General features: G+C 43.7%; 1 protein-coding gene across 3 annotated transcripts in view; it reads left to right on the plus strand.

Annotated features, from left to right (window-relative positions):
* ghitm (growth hormone inducible transmembrane protein) overlaps window positions 1-2,501 on the plus strand; it is a 46,464-nt gene extending 43,963 nt beyond the window's left edge. For all 3 annotated transcript variants that reach the window (XM_052513482.1, XM_052513483.1, XM_052513484.1), the window contains exon 9: window positions 1,754-2,501. In XM_052513482.1, coding sequence (XP_052369442.1) covers window positions 1,754-1,835 — 82 coding nt within the window. In that variant the 3' untranslated portion in view covers window positions 1,836-2,501. The remainder of the gene's footprint in view (window positions 1-1,753) is intronic.
* Window positions 2,502-18,992: the final 16,491 nt, after the last annotated feature.

The following is an 18,992-nucleotide window of genomic DNA, read 5'->3' on the forward strand; positions in this document are numbered from 1 at the left end:
TCGGTACCACTATGATGCAGTATAATAGTGTCGGTACCACTATGATGCAGTATAATACTGTCAGTACCACTATGATGCATTATAATACTGTCAATACCACTGTGATGCAGTATAATACTGTCAGTACCATCATGATGCCGTATAATACTGTCAGTACCATCATGATGCAGTATAATACTGTCAGTACCATCATGATGCAGTATAATACTGTCAGTACCACTGTGATGCAGTATAATAGTGTCGGTACCACTATGATGCAGTATAATAGTGTCGGTACCACTATGATGCAGTATAATACTGTCAGTACCACTATGATGCAGTATAATACTGTCAGTACCACTATGATGCAGTATAATACTGTCAGTACCACTATGATGCAGTATAATACTGTCAGTACCATTATGATGCAGTATAATACTGTCAGTACCATTATGATGCAGTATAATACTGTCAGTACCATCATGATGCAGTATAATACTGTCAGTACCATTATGATGCAGTATAATACTGTCAGTACCATCATGATGCAGTATAATACTGTCAGTACCATTGTGATGCAGTATAATACTGTCAGTACCACTATGATGCAGTATAATACTGTCAGTACCACTATGATGCAGTATAATATGGTCAGTACCACTATGATGCAGTATAATACTGTCAGTACCACTATGATGCAGTATAATACTGTCAGTACCACTGTGATGCAGTATAATACTGTCAGTACCACTATGATGCAGTATAATACTGTCAGTACCACTGATGCAGTATAATACTGTCAGTACCACTGTGATGCAGTATAATACTGTCAGTACCACTGTGATGCAGTATAATACTGTCAGTACCACTGTGATGCAGTATAATACTGTCAGTACCACTGTGATGCAGTATAATACTGTCAGTACCACTGTGATGCAGTATAATACTGTCAGTACCACTGTGATGCAGTATAATACTGTCAGTACCACTGTGATGCAGTATAATACTGTCAGTACCACTGTGATGCAGTATAATACTGTCAGTACCACTGTGATGCAGTATAATACTGTCAGTACCACTGTGATGCAGTATAATACTGTCAGTACCACTGTGATGCAGTATAATACTGTCAGTACCACTGTGATGCAGTATAATACTGTCAGTACCACTGTGATGCAGTATAATACTGTCAGTACCACTGTGATGCAGTATAATACTGTCAGTACCACTGTGATGCAGTATAATACTGTCAGTACCACTGTGATGCAGTATAATACTGTCAGTACCACTGTGATGCAGTATAATACTGTCAGTACCACTGTGATGCAGTATAATACTGTCAGTACCACTGTGATGCAGTATAATACTGTCAGTACCACTGTGATGCAGTATAATACTGTCAGTACCACTGTGATGCAGTATAATACTGTCAGTACCACTGTGATGCAGTATAATACTGTCAGTACCACTGTGATGCAGTATAATACTGTCAGTACCACTGTGATGCAGTATAATACTGTCAGTACCACTGTGATGCAGTATAATACTGTCCTAATATACTAAATACATTATGATACAGTATATTATACTAAATACCATTTATACAGTATAATTCTGGCCTACTATACAGTAGAATACTGGCCTAGTGGTGTTTATCCTGTCTTGTATGGTGATATATGAAGCTGACGGTTGGTGCTCTGTGGTGTTATCCTGTCTTGTATAGTGATATATGAAGCTGACGGTTGGTGCTCTGTGGTGTTATCCTGTCTTGTAGGTGCATGGGGATCTACATGGACACTCTGAACATCTTCATGAGGATGGTGATGATTCTGTCCGGAGGAAACAGAAAGAAATGAAGACGTTCCAGTCTGACTTTACATCTTCGTTAAACCTTCAACCTTCCACACAGTTGAACAACAACGATATGTTCTACTATTAGCACCATACACCAGCTGTTACCCACTTTTTAGTTTGAAAACATATTTTCAACTGACACAATAAAAAATGTGTTGCTTTTGTGTGAAGAAGAGGATTGTAATTTCCTAGAGCATATTGACACTCATCCAAGTAAGGAAGACATCTTGCTCTGTTCCATATTCAGAATGTTAAAAATATGTTTTGTCTTGCTTCTGATGGAGGCATATTTTTATTTAAAGTCAGGATTGTTCATGGGGATATCTGTCAACATCACAGATCGCCCCTCAGTCTCCTCCTCTTAATTGTTCCTTTATATTTTATATATATTTATTTTCACTTGAGGTGGGTGTTCCCATTCCTGACAAGCAAGACAAAGCTGGGCAAACATATTTATATCATCCCTCAACCTTGTACTTCTAGCCTCCACACATACAATACGTGTGACTATGTGCTTAACTCCTTGACAGAGACTGAACTTGGATGTGTTGTATCGGGCCGAGCCTTGGATGGGTGGTGCTTTGACATGATGTTTCTGTTAGAATGAAAGTGATTGAATGTGATCAACGCTGTTCTGGTATCATTCAATAAAAGTGAAAGAGAATGCAGTTGGTGTATTTATGTTGAGCTATTTCATTGAAAACAAATGGACATTTTGGGAGCATATTGATCAGTGTTATTCACTGAATAATTTGTGTGATCCTGTCGAGGCTCGTCTGGACTGTTTTCAGTAACATCTTGGGTCAGGAGAATCTCCATGAAGTAACAGTACGAGGAAAATATTACCTTTTATTCACCATTTATATGTACCAGGAGGAAAGCCCTTCTGGATAAAGATCACTGATAGGAGGAAAGCCCTTCTGGATAAAGATCACTGATAGGAGGAAAGCCCTTCTGGATAAAGATCACTGATAGGAGGGAAGCCCTTCTGGATAAAAATCACTGATAGGAGGAAAGCCCTTCTGGATAAAGATCACTGATAGGAGGAAAGCCCTTCTGGATAAAGATCACTGATAGGAGGAAAGCCTAAACTGTCTGGATAAAGATCATTGATAGGAGGACAGCTTGACCTGTATGGATAAAGATCATTGATAGGAGGAAAGCCCTTCTGGATAAAGATCAGTGAAAGGAGGAAAGCCCTTCTGGATAAAGATCATTGAAAGGAGGAAAGCCCTTCTGGATAAAGATCACTGATAGGAGGAAAGCTTGGGAGGGGTTGAGTGGAGCTGAAGGATGGGACTGGATGATGTTCAGAGATAGATGGGAGGGGTTGAGGGGAGCTGAAGGATGGGACTGGATGGTGTTCAGAGATAGATGGGAGGGGTTGAGGGGAGCTGAAGGATGGGACTGGATGGTGTTCAGAGATAGATGGGAGGGGTTGAGGAAAGCTGAAGGATGGGACTGGATGGGGTTCAGAGATAGATGGGAGGGGTTGAGGGTAGCTGAAGGATGGGACTGGATGGTGTTCAGAGATAGATGGGAGGGGTTGAGGAAAGCTGAAGGATGGGACTGGATGGTGTTCAGAGATAGATAACTAACTCAAAAAAGTTCTGGGACACTGTAAAGTCCATGGAGAATAAGAACACCTCCTCCCAGCTGCCCACTGCACTGAAGATAGGAAACACTGTCACCACTGATAAATCCACCATAATTGAGAATTTCAATAAGCATTTTTCTACGGTTGGCCATGCTTTCCACCTGGCTACTCCTACCCCGGTCAACAGCACTGCACCCCCAACAGCAACTCGCCCAAGCCTTCCCCATTTCTCCTTCTTCCAAATCCGTTCAGCTGATGTCCTGAAAGAGCTGCAAAATCTGGACCCCTACAAATCAGCCGGGCTAAACAATCTGGACCCTCTCTTTCTAAAATTATCTGCCGAAATTGTTGCCACCCCTATTACTAGCCTGTTCAACCTCTCTTTCGTGTCGTCTGAGATTCCCAAAGATTGGAAAGCAGCTGCGGTCATCCCCCTCTTCAAAGGGCACTCTTGACCCAAACTGCTACAGACCTATATCTATCCTACCATGCCTTTCTAAGGTCTTCGAAAGCCAAGTCAACAAACAGATTACCGACCATTTCGAATCTCACCATACCTTCTCTGCTATGCAATCTGGTTTCAGAGCTGGTCATGGGTGCACCTCAGACACGCTCAAGGTCCTAAACGATATCTTAACCGCCATCGATAAGAAACATTACTGTGCAGCCGTATTCATTGATCTGGCCAAGGCTTTCGACTCTGTCAATCACCACATCCTCATCGGCAGACTCGACAGCCTTGGTTTCTCAAATGATTGCCTCGCCTGGTTCACCAACTACTTCTCTGATAGAGTTCAGTGTGTCAAATCGGAGGGTCTGCTGTCCGGATCTCTGGCAGTCTCTATGGGGGTTCAATTCTTGGACAGACTGTCTTCTCTGTACACATCAATGAGGTCGCTCTTGCTGCTGGTGAGTCTCTGATCCACCTCTACGCAGACGACACCATTCTGTATACTTCTGGCCCTTCTTTGGACACTGTGTTAACAACCCTCCAGGCAAGCTTCAATGCCATACAACTCTCCTTCCGTGGCCTCCAATTGCTCTTAAATATAAGTAAAACTAAATGCATGCTCTTCAACCGATCGCTACCTGCACCTACCCGCCTGTCCAACATCACTACTTTGGACGGCTCTGACTTAGAATACGTGGACAACTACAAATACTTAGGTGTCTGGTTAGACTGTAAACTCTCCTTCCAGACCCATATCAAACATCTCCAATCCAAAGTTAAATCTAGAATTGGCTTCCTATTTCGCAACAAAGCATCCTTCACTCATGCTGCCAAACATACCCTCGTAAAACTGACCATCCTACCGATCCTCGACTTTGGCGATGTCATTTACAAAATAGCCTCCAACACTCTACTCAACAAACTGGATGCAGTCTATCACAGTGCAATCCGTTTTGTCACCAAAGCCCCATATACTACCAACCATTGCGACCTGTACGCTCTCGTTGGCTGGCCCTCGCTTCATACTCGTCGCCAAACCCACTGGCTCCAGGTCATCTACAAGACCCTGCTAGGTAAAGTCCCCCCTTATCTCAGCTCGCTGGTCACCATAGCATCTCCCACCTGTAGCACACGCTCCAGCAGGTATATCTCTCTAGTCACCCCCAAAACCAATTCTTTCTTTGGCCGCCTCTCCTTCCAGTTCTCTGCGGCCAATGACTGGAACAAACTACAAAAATCTCTGAAACTGGAAACACTTATCTCCCTCACTAGCTTTAAGCACCAACTGTCAGAGCAGCTCACAGATTACTGCACCTGTACATTTAGCCCAAACACCTCTTTCCCAACTGTATTTAATTTATTTATTTATTTTGCTCCTTTGCACCCCATTATTTGTATTTCTACTTTACATTCTTCCATTTACCCAACTGTATTTAATTTATTTATTTATTTTGCCTTTCCTTTCTCACCTCCCCATTAGACTTGTTTATTGTATTTTCTATGTTTGCATGGAACTGGATGAACTGCTTTCTTCAGAGATAGAATGGGAAGGAAATAAATAAATGAATAAATAGATGGGAAGGTTTGAGCTGAAGGCTGGGACTGGATGGTGTTCAGAGATAGATGGGAGGGGTTGAGGAGAGCTGAAGGATGGGACTGGATGGTGTTCAGAGATAGATGGGAGGGGTTGAGGGGAGCTGAAGGATGGGACTGGATGGTGTTCAGAGATAGATGGGAGGGGTTGAGGGAGCTGAAGGATGGGACTGGATGGTGTTCAGAGATAGATGGGGGGGGTTGAGGGGAGCTGAAGGATGGGACTGGATGGTGTTCAGAGATAGATGGGAGGGTTGAGGGAGCTGAAGGATGGGACTGGATGGTCTTCAGAGATAGATGGGAGGGTTGAGGGAGCTGAAGGATGGGACTGGATGGTCTTCAGAGATAATGGGAGGGTTGAAGCTGAAGGAAAAGATAATGGTCTTCAGAGATAGATATAAAAGGATGGGACTGGATGGTCTTAAAATGTTGAGGGAGCTATGGGACTGTATGGTCTTCAGAGATAGATGGGAGGGTTATGAAGGATGGGACTGGATGGTCTTCAGAGATAGATGGGATATGAAGGATGGGACTGGATGGTCTTCAGAGATAGATGGGAGGGTTATGAAGGATGGAACTGGATGGTCTTCAGAGATAGATGTTAGCTAAGGATGGGACTGGATGGTGTTCAGAGATAGATGGGAGGGTTGAGGGGAGCTGAAGGCTGGGACTAGAAGGTGTTCAGAGATAGATGGGAGGGTTGAGGGAGCTGAAGGATGGGACTGGATGGTGTAGAGATAGATGGGATAGCTATGGGACTAAAAACAATCAAAAGATAACTATTATAAAATATACTGTGTCTGTAAAATGTATAGTATGTATATAGTATGTATATAGTATGTATATATGTATATAGTATGTATAAAGTATGTATATAGTATGTATATAGTATGTACAAGCTGGAAGTAGACTTGTTGTCCATTCGTTTCCTCCAGTTAGGGGATGGGTAGTAGGGTTATCATACCTTAAGGGAAGAATTCGGCAGTACCTGTATGGTTAGTGAGAAAGTCCATATTGCAAATGTACGGTCCCTTACTAGACGTCCGAAATCGTTTGTAAAATTCGCGGACGGCGTCGGGCCGAGCGGCAGGGCCGGACCTACCAGGAAGTCATCAAATGAACGTTGTCGGACATTCGGTTTCCGTTTTACAAAAATAATAAGATTTATGTCATTTTTCCCATGTCCCGGAAATTCCCACAAGAGGGCATAAGCAATCATATGGCTATTGCTACAAAACATCACGATTCACGACGGGGCCTTATCTCGAAAACTGAAAATATTTAGAAGCCGAAACTCGGTGAGCGTAGGGCGGCATAATGGGCAGTTGGCCCCGAACAAGATGGCGTCTAGGCCTCAACGGTTTTTGAGTTATGGCCATTTATCTGGGATTAAAGGTCCAAAATGAAAATAGAGAAATTATTTTTCCACTTCACGTCAAAGTCAAGGGCCTCCGGTGTCAATAAAAAAGAACCAGCCATTTATCTATCGTCATTTAAGAGAAATCGTACAACGACACCTTGGTGATGTTCACGGATAGGTGTTTTTTTTTCAACGGTTACAGATCCAGTTGCAGGTTGTTCTTACGAATCTTTTTAAAGTGTGCTGCGGAGCTCTGCGAGATTTCTGTGATTTTCTATGATTTTCTGAAATAACACACACTCACTAAACCCTCCGTAAATAACTCAGTTCTTAACGTAAAGACTTAAAACTCGGGATTCTGTAAAGGCATACCCCAATCATGATATGAGTTTATTTATAGCTTCCTGTGCCAACCGGAAGTGCCTTTAATGGTGTCACAGTGGCAGTTTCCATGGGTTAAAAGGTCAGATCTTTTCAAAACTTCATATGTGTGACTAGGTAACCCTCATGAACTGTAAATCAGTCATTTCTCCCAGCAGATGTCAAAGAAAAGCTCTCACACGCACACACAGCAAGGATGGAGTGAAAAAGTGTGGTTCTTAAAGACACAGAGAGCAGGCAATGGCATAAACATAATGTCTAGGCCGTGCCGAGTTCAACGAGATATCCCGCTTGACCGTAGCTCGCTCGGTCTGAGCGCAGCGACCATTAGAAAAGTAGGCCCAAAATGAAGCCTGCCCCACAACGTCATTTGCTTTTGGGTGACAGTGAGAGAACCGTTAGGGTGAGAAGCACAATTCGACCTCAGGTACGTTCCTAAGGTCCTTCCGATCCGTGCAAGCCTAACCTTGACCGTGTGGCATTAACCCTTAATAGTTAAAAGATGGTGTTTACTTCAAAAAGTTTGCATTGATTTCTCTCCCCATAGGAATACATTGCCTTTACCCCTAAATTCAACCTGAAGTCTATATGGGTTATGAATGCCGTATGAACCTGTCTTTGGTAACAGTCCATCAGGCCAGTATGAGGTCTACCTGTGTTGATTCTAAGCTTCCTGGACCAACCGGAAGTGGTTAAAATCACCCTAAAAGTGTTTTCCATTACCTGCCTGCAGTTTGATAGACATAGTGCATTCAACCCTGTGTAAATCAGTCAATTCTTAACGTAAGGACTTAAAACTCAGGATTCTGTAAAAGCATAGCCCAGTGAGGATATGTGTTGACTTATAGCTTCCTGTGACAACCGGAAGTGCCTTAATTGGTGTCTCAGGGGCTGTTTCGAGGGGTTAAAAAAGTCAGATCTGTCCAAAACTTCATATGTGTGATTAGGCAACCCCCCATGAACTGTAAATCAGTCATTTTTCCCATAAAATTTCAAAGGAAAACTAAATCACACAGACACACAACTTGGAAGGAGGGACGTATTGGGGTTTGTAGAGACAGACAGTGCCTCCAATAGTTAGCTTTGTTCGAGCTAAAAAGAACCGTCAGACCTAGAGTTGAAACTTTAGAAACCTGTTCTAGGCCTCGGGTCGATAGTGCGTGGTGAGTTAGGTGGCTCTAGAAGGTTCTCGGACCGAGAAATAGCCTCGTACATTTGCAATGTCTTCAATTCATTTGACCATTACGAAAATGGCGACATTTAGAAAAGTCTCAGAGACACAAGACTAGGTGCATTGAAACCGGCTCGGGCCATAGAGATGGACCCCACGTTTCGGTCCGATAGCTCATTCAAGGACCCCATAGCAAGGCATTGAAAAAAATGGATTTTCAGCACCAATTAGGGTTTTACTCGGGCACCGAAGGACCTATCGAGCCGAAACTCGGGATTCGGGGTCGCCTCACATAGGCCTTCACATAATGTCTGACCTGGACCCGCAGCTAGAACGTAACTATGTGTTTTACGTTTTTATTATGTTTTAAACTAATGGCGCTGTGAATTATGGGCCTGCTCTGACATATGTGATAGTTGGCTTCTAAATGAGTTGGAAAAAGTGGGTTTGGTGTCAATTGGTATCAGTTTGGTGTCAGAATGACATCTAATTGACTGGTGGACACTGACTTGCTAGTTGACTTTTGTACATTAGCAATATGTTTAAACGGAGAGGGACCATCACCAAAATGGCATTCTGAAATCAACACAAAAAATGGCATCACCATAGTCTCCAGGCTGTGCAGAGTTCAACGAGACGCCCCGCTTGACCGTAGCTCGCTCTGAGTGCAGCGACCTTGAAAAAAAGAAGGCGCAAAAGGAAGCCTGGCCCTCAATGTCATTTGCTTTTGGGTGACAGTGAGAGAACCGTTAGGGTGAGAAGCACAATTCGACCTCAGGTACGTTCCTGAGGTCCTCCCGATCCGTGCAAGCCTAACCTTGACCGTGTGGCATTAACCCTTAACAGTTAAAATAAGGTGTTTACTTCAAACAGTTTGCATTGACTTCTCTCCCCATAGGAATACATTGCCTGCACCTCTAAATTCAACCTGAGGCCTATGTGGGTTATGAATGCCTTATGAACCTGTCTTCTATGACAGTCCATCAGCTCACTATGAGGTCTACCTGTGCCGATTCTAAGCTTCCTGAAGCAACCGGAAGTGGTTAAATTGACCCAAAAGGTGTTTTGATGTACATAACCTTCAAAGGTGAAAATGACTACATTCAACCCTGTGTAGATCGTAGATCAGTCAATTCTTAACTTAAAGACTTAAAACTCAGGATTCTGTAAGTTTCTATGTCAATCAAGACATGGGTTTACTTATAGCTTCCTGTGCCAACCGGAAGTGCCTTTAATGATGTCACAGTGGCAGTTTCCAAGGGTTAAAAAGGTCAGATCTTTTCAAAACTTCATATGTGTGACTAGGTAACCCTCATGAACTGTAAATCAGTCATTTCTCCCAACAGATGTCAAAGAAAAGCTCTCACACGCACACACAGCAAGGATGGAGTGAAAAAGTGCGGTTCTCAAAGACACAGAGAGCAGGCAATGGCATAAACATAATCTCTAGGCCGTGCCGAGTTCAACGAGATATCCCGCTTGACCGTAGCTCGCTCGGTCTGAGCGCAGCGACCATTAGAAAAGTAGGCCCAAAATGAAGCCTGCCCCACAACGTCATTTGCTTTTGGGTGACAGTGAGAGAACCGTTAGGGTGAGAAGCACAATTCGACCTCAGGTACGTTCCTAAGGTCCTTCCGATCCGTGCAAGCCTAACGTTGACCGTGTGGCATTAACCCTTAATAGTTAAAGAAGGTGTTTACTTCAAATAGTTTGCATTGACTTCTCTCCCCATAGGAATACATTGCCTGCACCCCTAAATTCAACCTGAAGTCTATATGGGTTATGAATGCCGTATGAACCTGTCTTTGATAACAGTCCATCAGGCCAGTATGAGGTCTACCTGTGTTGATTCTAGGCTTCCTGGACCAACCGGAAGTGGTTAAAATCACCCTAAAAGTGTTTTCCATTACCTGCCTGCAGTTTGATAGACATAGTGCATTCAACCCTGTGTAAATCAGTCAATTCTTAACGTAAGGACTTAAAACTCAGGATTCTGTAAAAGCATAGCCCAGTGAGGATATGTGTTGACTTATAGCTTCCTGTGACAACCGGAAGTGCCTTAATTGGTGTCTCAGGTGCTGTTTCGATGGGTTAAAAAAGTCAGATCTGTCCAAAACTTCATATGTGTGATTAGGCAACCCCCATGAACTGTAAATCAGTCATTTTTCCCATAAAATTTCAAAGGAAAACTAAATCACACAGACACACAACTTGGAAGGAGGGACGTATTGGGGGTTGTAGAGACAGACAGTGCCTCCAATAGTTAGCTTTGTTCGAGCTAAAAAGAACCGTCAGACCTAGAGTTCCGAAACTTTAGAAACCTGTTCTAGACCTCGGGTCGATAGTGCGTGGTGAGTTAGGTGGCTCTAGAAGGTTCTCGGACCGAGAAATAGCCTCGTACATTTGCAATGACTTCAATTCATTTTGACCATTACGAAAATGGCGACATTTAGAAAAGTCTCAGAGACACAAGACTAGGTGCATTGAAACCGGCTCGGACCATAGAGACGGACCCCAACGCCGGTCCGATAGCTCATTCAAGGACCCCATAGCAAGGCATGGAAAAAAGTGGATTTTCAGCACCAATTAGGGTTTTACTCGGGCACCGAAGGACCTATCCACGAAACTCGGGATTCGGGGTCGCCTCACATAGGCCTTCACATAATGTCTGACCTGGACCCGCAGCTAGAACGTAACTATGTGTTTTACGTTTTTATTATGTTTTAAACTAATGGCGCTGTGAATTATGGGCCTGCTCTGACATATGTGATAGTTGGCTTCTAAATGAGTTGGAAAAAGTGGGTTTGGTGTCAATTGGTATCAGTTTGGTGTCAGAATGACATCTAATTGACTGGTGGACACTGACTTGCTAGTTGACTTTTGTACATTAGCAATATGTTTAAACGGAGAGGGACCATCACCAAAATGGCATTCTGAAATCAACACAAAAAATGGCATCACCATAGTCTCCAGGCTGTGCAGAGTTCAACGAGACGCCCCGCTTGACCGTAGCTCGCTCTGAGTGCAGCGACCTTGAAAAAAAGAAGGCGCAAAAGGAAGGCTGGCCCTCAATGTCATTTGCTTTTGGGTGACAGTGAGAGAACCGTTAGGGTGAGAAGCACAATTCGACCTCAGGTACGTTCCTAAGGTCCTTCCGATCCGTGCAAGCCTAACGTTGACCGTGTGGCATTAACCCTTAATAGTTAAAAGAAGGTGTTTACTTCAAATAGTTTGCATTGATTTCTCTCCCCATAGGAATACATTGCCTTTACCCCTAAATTCAACCTGAAGTCTATATGGGTTATGAATGCCGTATGAACCTGTCTTTGGTAACAGTCCATCAGGCCAGTATGAGGTCTACCTGTGTTGATTCTAGGCTTCCTGGACCAACCGGAAGTGGTTAAAATCACCCTAAAAGTGTTTTTCCATTACCTGCCTGCAGTTTGATAGACATAGTGCATTCAACCCTGTGTAAATCAGTCAATTCTTAACGTAAGGACTTAAAACTCAGGATTCTGTAAGTTTCTATGTCAATCAAGACATGGGTTTACTTATAGCTTCCTGTGCCAACCGGAAGTGCCTTTAATGATGTCACAGTGGCAGTTTCCAAGGGTTAAAAAGGTCAGATCTTTTCAAAACTTCATATGTGTGACTAGGTAACCCTCATGAACTGTAAATCAGTCATTTCTCCCAACAGATGTCAAAGAAAAGCTCTCACACGCACACACAGCAAGGATGGAGTGAAAAAGTGCGGTTCTCAAAGACACAGAGAGCAGGCAATGGCATAAACATAATCTCTAGGCCGTGCCGAGTTCAACGAGATATCCCGCTTGACCGTAGCTCGCTCGGTCTGAGCGCAGCGACCATTAGAAAAGTAGGCCCAAAATGAAGCCTGCCCCACAACGTCATTTGCTTTTGGGTGACAGTGAGAGAACCGTTAGGGTGAGAAGCACAATTCGACCTCAGGTACGTTCCTAAGGTCCTTCCGATCCGTGCAAGCCTAACCTTGACCGTGTGGCATTAACCCTTAATAGTTAAAAGAAGGTGTTTACTTCAAAGAGTTTGCATTGACTTCTCTCCCCATAGGAATACATTGCCTGAACCCCTAAATTCAACCTGAAGTCTATATGGGTTATGAATGCCGTATGAACCTGTCTTTGATGACAGTCCATCAGGCCAGTATGAGGTCTACCTGTGTTGATTCTAAGCTTCCTGGACCAACCGGAAGTGGTTAAAATCACCCTAAAAGTGTTTTTCCATTACCTGCCTGCAGTTTGATAGACATAGTGCATTCAACCCTGTGTAAATCAGTCAATTCTTAACGTAAGGACTTAAAACACAGGATTCTGTAAAAGCATAGCCCAGTGAGGATATGTGTTGACTTATAGCTTCCTGTGCCAACCGGAAGTGCCTTAATTGGTGTCTCAGGGGCTGTTTCGAGGGGTTAAAAAAGTCAGATCTGTCCAAAACTTCATATGTGTGATTAGGCAACCCCCATGAACTGTAAATCAGTCATTTTTCCCATAAAATTTCAAAGGAAAACTAAATCACACAGACACACAACTTGGAAGGAGGGACGTATTGGGGGTTGTAGAGACAGACAGTGCCTCCAATAGTTAGCTTTGTTCGAGCTAAAAAGAACCGTCAGACCTAGAGTTCCGAAACTTTAGAAACCTGTTCTAGACCTCGGGTCGATAGTGCGTGGTGAGTTAGGTGGCTCTAGAAGGTTCTCGGACCGAGAAATAGCCTCGTACATTTGCAATGATTTCAATTCATTTTGACCATTACGAAAATGGCGACATTTAGAAAAGTCTCAGAGACACAAGACTAGGTGCATTGGAACCGGCTCGGCCCATAGAGACGGACCCCAACGTTTCGGTCCGATAGCTCATTCAAGGACCCCATAGCAAGGCATGGAAAAAGTGGATTTTCAGCACCAATTAGGGTTTTACTCGGGCACCGAAGGACCTATCGAGCCGAAACTCGGGATTCGGGGTCGCCTCACATAGGCCTTCACATAATGTCTGACCTGGACCCGCAGCTAGAACGTAACTATGTGTTTTAGGTTTTTATTATGTTTTAAACTAAAGGCGCTGTGAATTATGGGCCTGCTCTGACATATATGATAGTTGGCTTCTAAATGAGTTGGAAAAAGTGGGTTTGGTGTCAATTGGTATCAGTTTGGTGTCAAAATGACATCTAATTGACTGATGGACACTGACTTGCTAGTTGACTTTTGTACATTAGCAATATGTTTAAACGGAGAGGGACCATCACCAAAAGTGACATTCTGAAATCAACCCTAACGAGCCATGGAGATGAACCAGAATCACTGCCCAGCTATCCCGAGTTCATCGGGCCAGTCAATTTCACATTCCTGCAGGATTTTTATAGCATGACAAATTCGTGATGGTACCTGCCCATTGAACCATATTGCAAATGCACAGTGACTTTGCAAAAGTGAGAAAACATAAACAAATGGACATGATGAAATCAACACAACAGGTGATGGAAATGTACAACTATCACTGCTCAGCCATCCTGTGTTCATCAGACCAGTCAATTTTGCATTTTTGAGCATGTCAAATTTCATATGGTAAATGCACATTGAAACATATTGCAAATGCGCGCGCACTTGCAATATGATTCTATAGTGTAAAAACATCACCTAATGGACATGATGAAATCAACACAACGAGTGATGGAAATGTACAACTATCACTGCCCGGCCATCCTGTGTTCCCATAGCGAGCATTAATATCAGAATGACCGGTAAATGCATTTACAACCATATTTTTATTTTGGGTTACCAGTTGCACAACAATGCACGTGCATTTGCAATATGATTCTATAGTGTAAAAACATCACCTAACGGAGATGATGAAATCAACACAACGAGTGATGGAAATGTACAACTATCACTGCTCGGCCATCCTGTGTTCATCAGACCAGTCAATTTTGCATTTTTGAGCAAGGTCAAATTTCATATGGTAAATGCACATTGAAACATATTGCAAATGCACGTGCACTTGCAATATGATTATATAGTGAAAAAACATCACAAAATGGACATGATGAAGTCAACACAACGAGTGATGGAAAGGAACAACTATCACTGCCCGGCCATCCCGAGTTCATCAGGCCAGTCAATTTTGCATTTCTGCAGGATTTTTTGAGCATGTCAAATTTCTTACGTCATTTGGCCCACAAAAAAAATCCTTATGCACAATTTAAAAAAATATATAAAAAATATGATAATAAAATTGGACAAAAGTATATTCATACAGTTCTTACACATGTGTAATTGACAAAAAAATTGAAAGAATTTCAAAAAACGGTCCAGAAAGCACTTTTTAAGGGTGTGTGAAGTTTTTACAAAATTTTGACATTTTTGACTTTTGACTTTGACTTCCTATGAAATCATATTGGAATTGGACAAAACATATTCCTTATGCGCATGTAAAAAAAAAAAAAAAATTATGATAATAAAATTGGACAAAAGTATATTCATACAGTTCTTACACATGTGTAATTGACAAAAAATCGAAAGAATTTCGAAAAACGGTCCAGAAAGCACTTTTTATGGGTGTGTGAAGTTTTTACAAAATTTTGACATTTTTGACTTTTGACTTTTGACTTCCTATGAAATCATATTGGAATTGGACAAAACATATTCCTTATGCGCATATAAAAAAAAAATTAAAAATTATGATAATAAAATTGGACAAAAGTATATTCATACAGTTCTTACACATGTGTAATGACAAAAAATCGAAAGAATTTGAAAAACGGTCCAGAAAGCACTTTTTAAGGGGTGATAAGTTTTTGAAAAAAGTTCATTTTTTCAAAATTTTACTTTTGGACATTAATTTGGATTACATCTCCAATATGAAAAACCCCGGTGGAGCGCATTTGCCCCCTGTTGAATTTTTTAAAGTGTTACAACTGGCAATTACCATATGGCATTTGCAATACACTTTGCATGAATCAACGCCGAATTGGGTGGTATTGGCCAATGTGTATATGGTTTGTCCGATGCCAATGACATGCCATTCATTTTTGTCCAATACAGGGGGTATTCCCTTACATATATTATAGTAGAATCAGATTTAAAAAGCAGGTAAAAATACACCCTATGGACCACTAGGACTGTGAAGTAACCCGAACATAGGCACATGCACACACACACATGATAACATACACACGTACACGTATGTTTTGTTGGAGATATGTGGTAGTGGAGTAGGGGCCTGAGGGCACACACTCAGTGTGTTGTAGATATGTGGTAGTGGAGTAGGGGCCTGAGGGCACACACTCAGTGTTGTAGATATGTGGTAGTGGAATAGGGTCCTGAGGGCACACACTCAGTGTGTTGTAGATATGTGGTAGTGGAGTAGGGGCCTGAGGGCACACACTCAGTGTATTGTAGATATGTGGTAGTGGAGTAGGGGCCTGAGGGCACACACTCAGTGTATTGTAGATATGTGGTAGTGGAGTAGGGGCCTGAGGGCACACACTCAGTGTGTTGTAGATATGTGGTAGTGGAGTAGGGGCCTGAGGGCACACACTCAGTGTGTTAGGTAGATATGTGAGGGTAGTGGATGTGGTAGGGGCCTGAGGGCACACACTCAGTGTGTTGTAGATATGTGGTAGTGGAGTAGGGGCCTGAGGGCACACACTTAGTGTGTTGTAGATATGTGGTAGTGGAGTAGGGGCCTGAGGGCACACACTCAGTGTGTTGTAGATATGTGGTAGTGGAGTAGGGGCCTGAGGGCACACACTCAGTGTGTTGTAGATATGTGGTAGTGGAGTAGGGGCCTGAGGGCACACACTTAGTGTGTTGTAGATATGTGGTAGTGGACTCGGGCCCTGAGGGCACACACTCAGTGTGTTGTAGATATGTGGTAGTGGAGTCGGGCCCTGAGGGCACACACTCAGTGTGTTGTAGATATATGGTAGTGGAGTCGGGCCCTGAGGGCACACACTCAGTGTGTTGTAGATATGTGGTAGTGGAGTCGGGCCCTGAGGGCACACACTCAGTGTGTTGGAGATATGTGGTAGTGGAGTCGGGCCCTGAGGGCACACACTCAGTGTATTGTGAATTCTGTAATGAATGTATTGTAATGTTTTTTTTAAATTATTGAATTTCTGCATTGGCAGCAGCTAATGGGGATCCATAATAAATACAAATACCACAGGCTTTGGACACCACACCACACAGTAGGCCCTGGACACCACACCACACGGTAGGCCCTGGACACCACACCGCACGGTAGGCCCTGGACACCACACCACACGGTAGGCCCTGGACACCACACCACACGCCAAGCCCTGGACACCACACGGTAGGCCCTGGACACCACACGGTAGGCCCTGGACACCACACCACACGACAGGCCGTGGACACCACACCACACGACAGGCCCTGGACACCACACCACACAGGCCGTGGACACCACACCACACGACAGGCCGTGGACACCACACCACACGGTAGGCCCTGGACACCACACCCCAGGCCGTGGACACCACACGCCAGGCCGTGGACACCACACCACACACCAGGCCGTGGACACCACACCACACGCCAGGCCGTGGACACCACACGCCAGGCCGTGGACACCACACCACACGCCAGGCCGTGGACACCACACACCAGGCCGTGGACACCACACCACACGCCAGGCCGTGGACACCACACCACACGCCAGGCCGTGGACACCACACGCCAGGCCGTGGACACCACACCACGCCAGGCCCTGGACACCACACGACAGGCCGTGGACACCACACCACACGCCAGGCCGTGGACACCACACCACACGCCAGGCCGTGGACACCACACGCCAGGCCGTGGACACCACACGCCAGGCCGTGGACACCGTGGACACCACACGCCAGGCCGTGGACACCACACCACACGACGCCAGGCCGTGGACACCACACCACACGACAGGCCGTGGACACCGCACCACACGTCAGGCCGTGGACACCACACGACAGGCCGTGGACACCACACCACACGACAGGCCGTGGACACCACACCACACGACAGGCCGTGGACACCGCACCACACGACAGGCCGTGGACACCACACCAGGCCGTGGACACCACACGCCAGGCCGTGGACACCACACCACACGCCAGGCCGTGGACACCACACCACACGCCAGGCCGTGGACACCATGGTCGGGGCATGCATCAGTCAAAACCAGACTCAGCTTAGAGGAGGTGGTGCAACACCAGGGGCTGGTTGCTCGCTGGCTTCTACCACGTTTCCTTGGCCTCCTATCTGAAAGGACTGGATAGGTGGAAGAACAGCCTTATTACTATGGACTACTGGTGGGCAATTGACTAATTATTCATTGTAGGTTTTGTAATGCACACACATTTTTGTGCACAAATGGGAGTTTATCAATTTTACTGTCTGGATTTCATTAATACAATCAGATGGAAGGAAAAGCAGGAAATACACTTACATCAGAACATCAAAACATCCTAATATCACATCACAACATCAGAACATCATATTATCACAACTTCATAATATCACATCACAACATCAGAACATCACATCATAATATCACATTAGAACATCATATTATTAGAACATCATATTATTAGAACATCATAATATCAGAACATCAAAACATCATAATATCACATCAGAACATCACAACATATTATTAGAACATCATCACATCAGAACATCACAACATCCTGATATTACATCACATCAGAACATCACAACATCCTGATATTACATCACATCAGAACATCACAACATCCTGATATTACATCACATCAGAACATCACAAAATCAGAACATCATATTATTAGAACATCATAATATCAGAACATCAAAACATCATAATATCACATCAGAACATCACAACATCCTGATATCAGATCATCACAACACCAGAACATCATAATATTACATCACATCAGAACATCAAACCATACTAATATTACATCACATCAGAACATCAAAACATACTAATATTACATCACATCAGAACATCAAAACATCCTAATATTACATCACATCAGAACATCACAACATCAGAACATCCTAATATTCTGCCAGTGCCAACTATATAATATATAATGAACTGGATTGATAGTTTTGATGTGTCTTTATACATCAACATGTAGTTTACGTGGCCTGCTGTAATGAACCACTCTGAAAACTGTCTCTAGGCAACGCTGGTGATGTCAATGCAGATCAGACATGTCGCCGTGTTTAGATAGTAGATGATTGTGTGGGTTCTGGTTGGTAAATCACTGTCTCTGTCTGTATTGGATACGTCTTGTTTCTGTCAACTTCAACTAACAACTGTTAAAGCCTTGATGTACAGTACTAATTTCCTGGAAGTTAATTTGGTAGCATCCTACATAGCGCTCTCCTTCTGGAGTTCTCTCTGGGGTAGTTGAGATCTTTGTCTCTGATTGCATTCTAAATGGAACCCTATTCCCTACATATAGTGCACTACTTTAGACCAGGGCTGGCACCCTATTCCCTATATATAGTGCACTACTTTAGACCAAGGCTGGCACCCTATTCCCTATATATAGTGCACTACTTTAGACCTGGGCTGGCACC

The sequence above is a fragment of the Oncorhynchus keta genome, unplaced genomic scaffold (genome assembly GCF_023373465.1).
Source record: "Oncorhynchus keta strain PuntledgeMale-10-30-2019 unplaced genomic scaffold, Oket_V2 Un_scaffold_12605_pilon_pilon, whole genome shotgun sequence".
NCBI classification, from domain to species: domain Eukaryota; kingdom Metazoa; phylum Chordata; class Actinopteri; order Salmoniformes; family Salmonidae; genus Oncorhynchus; species Oncorhynchus keta.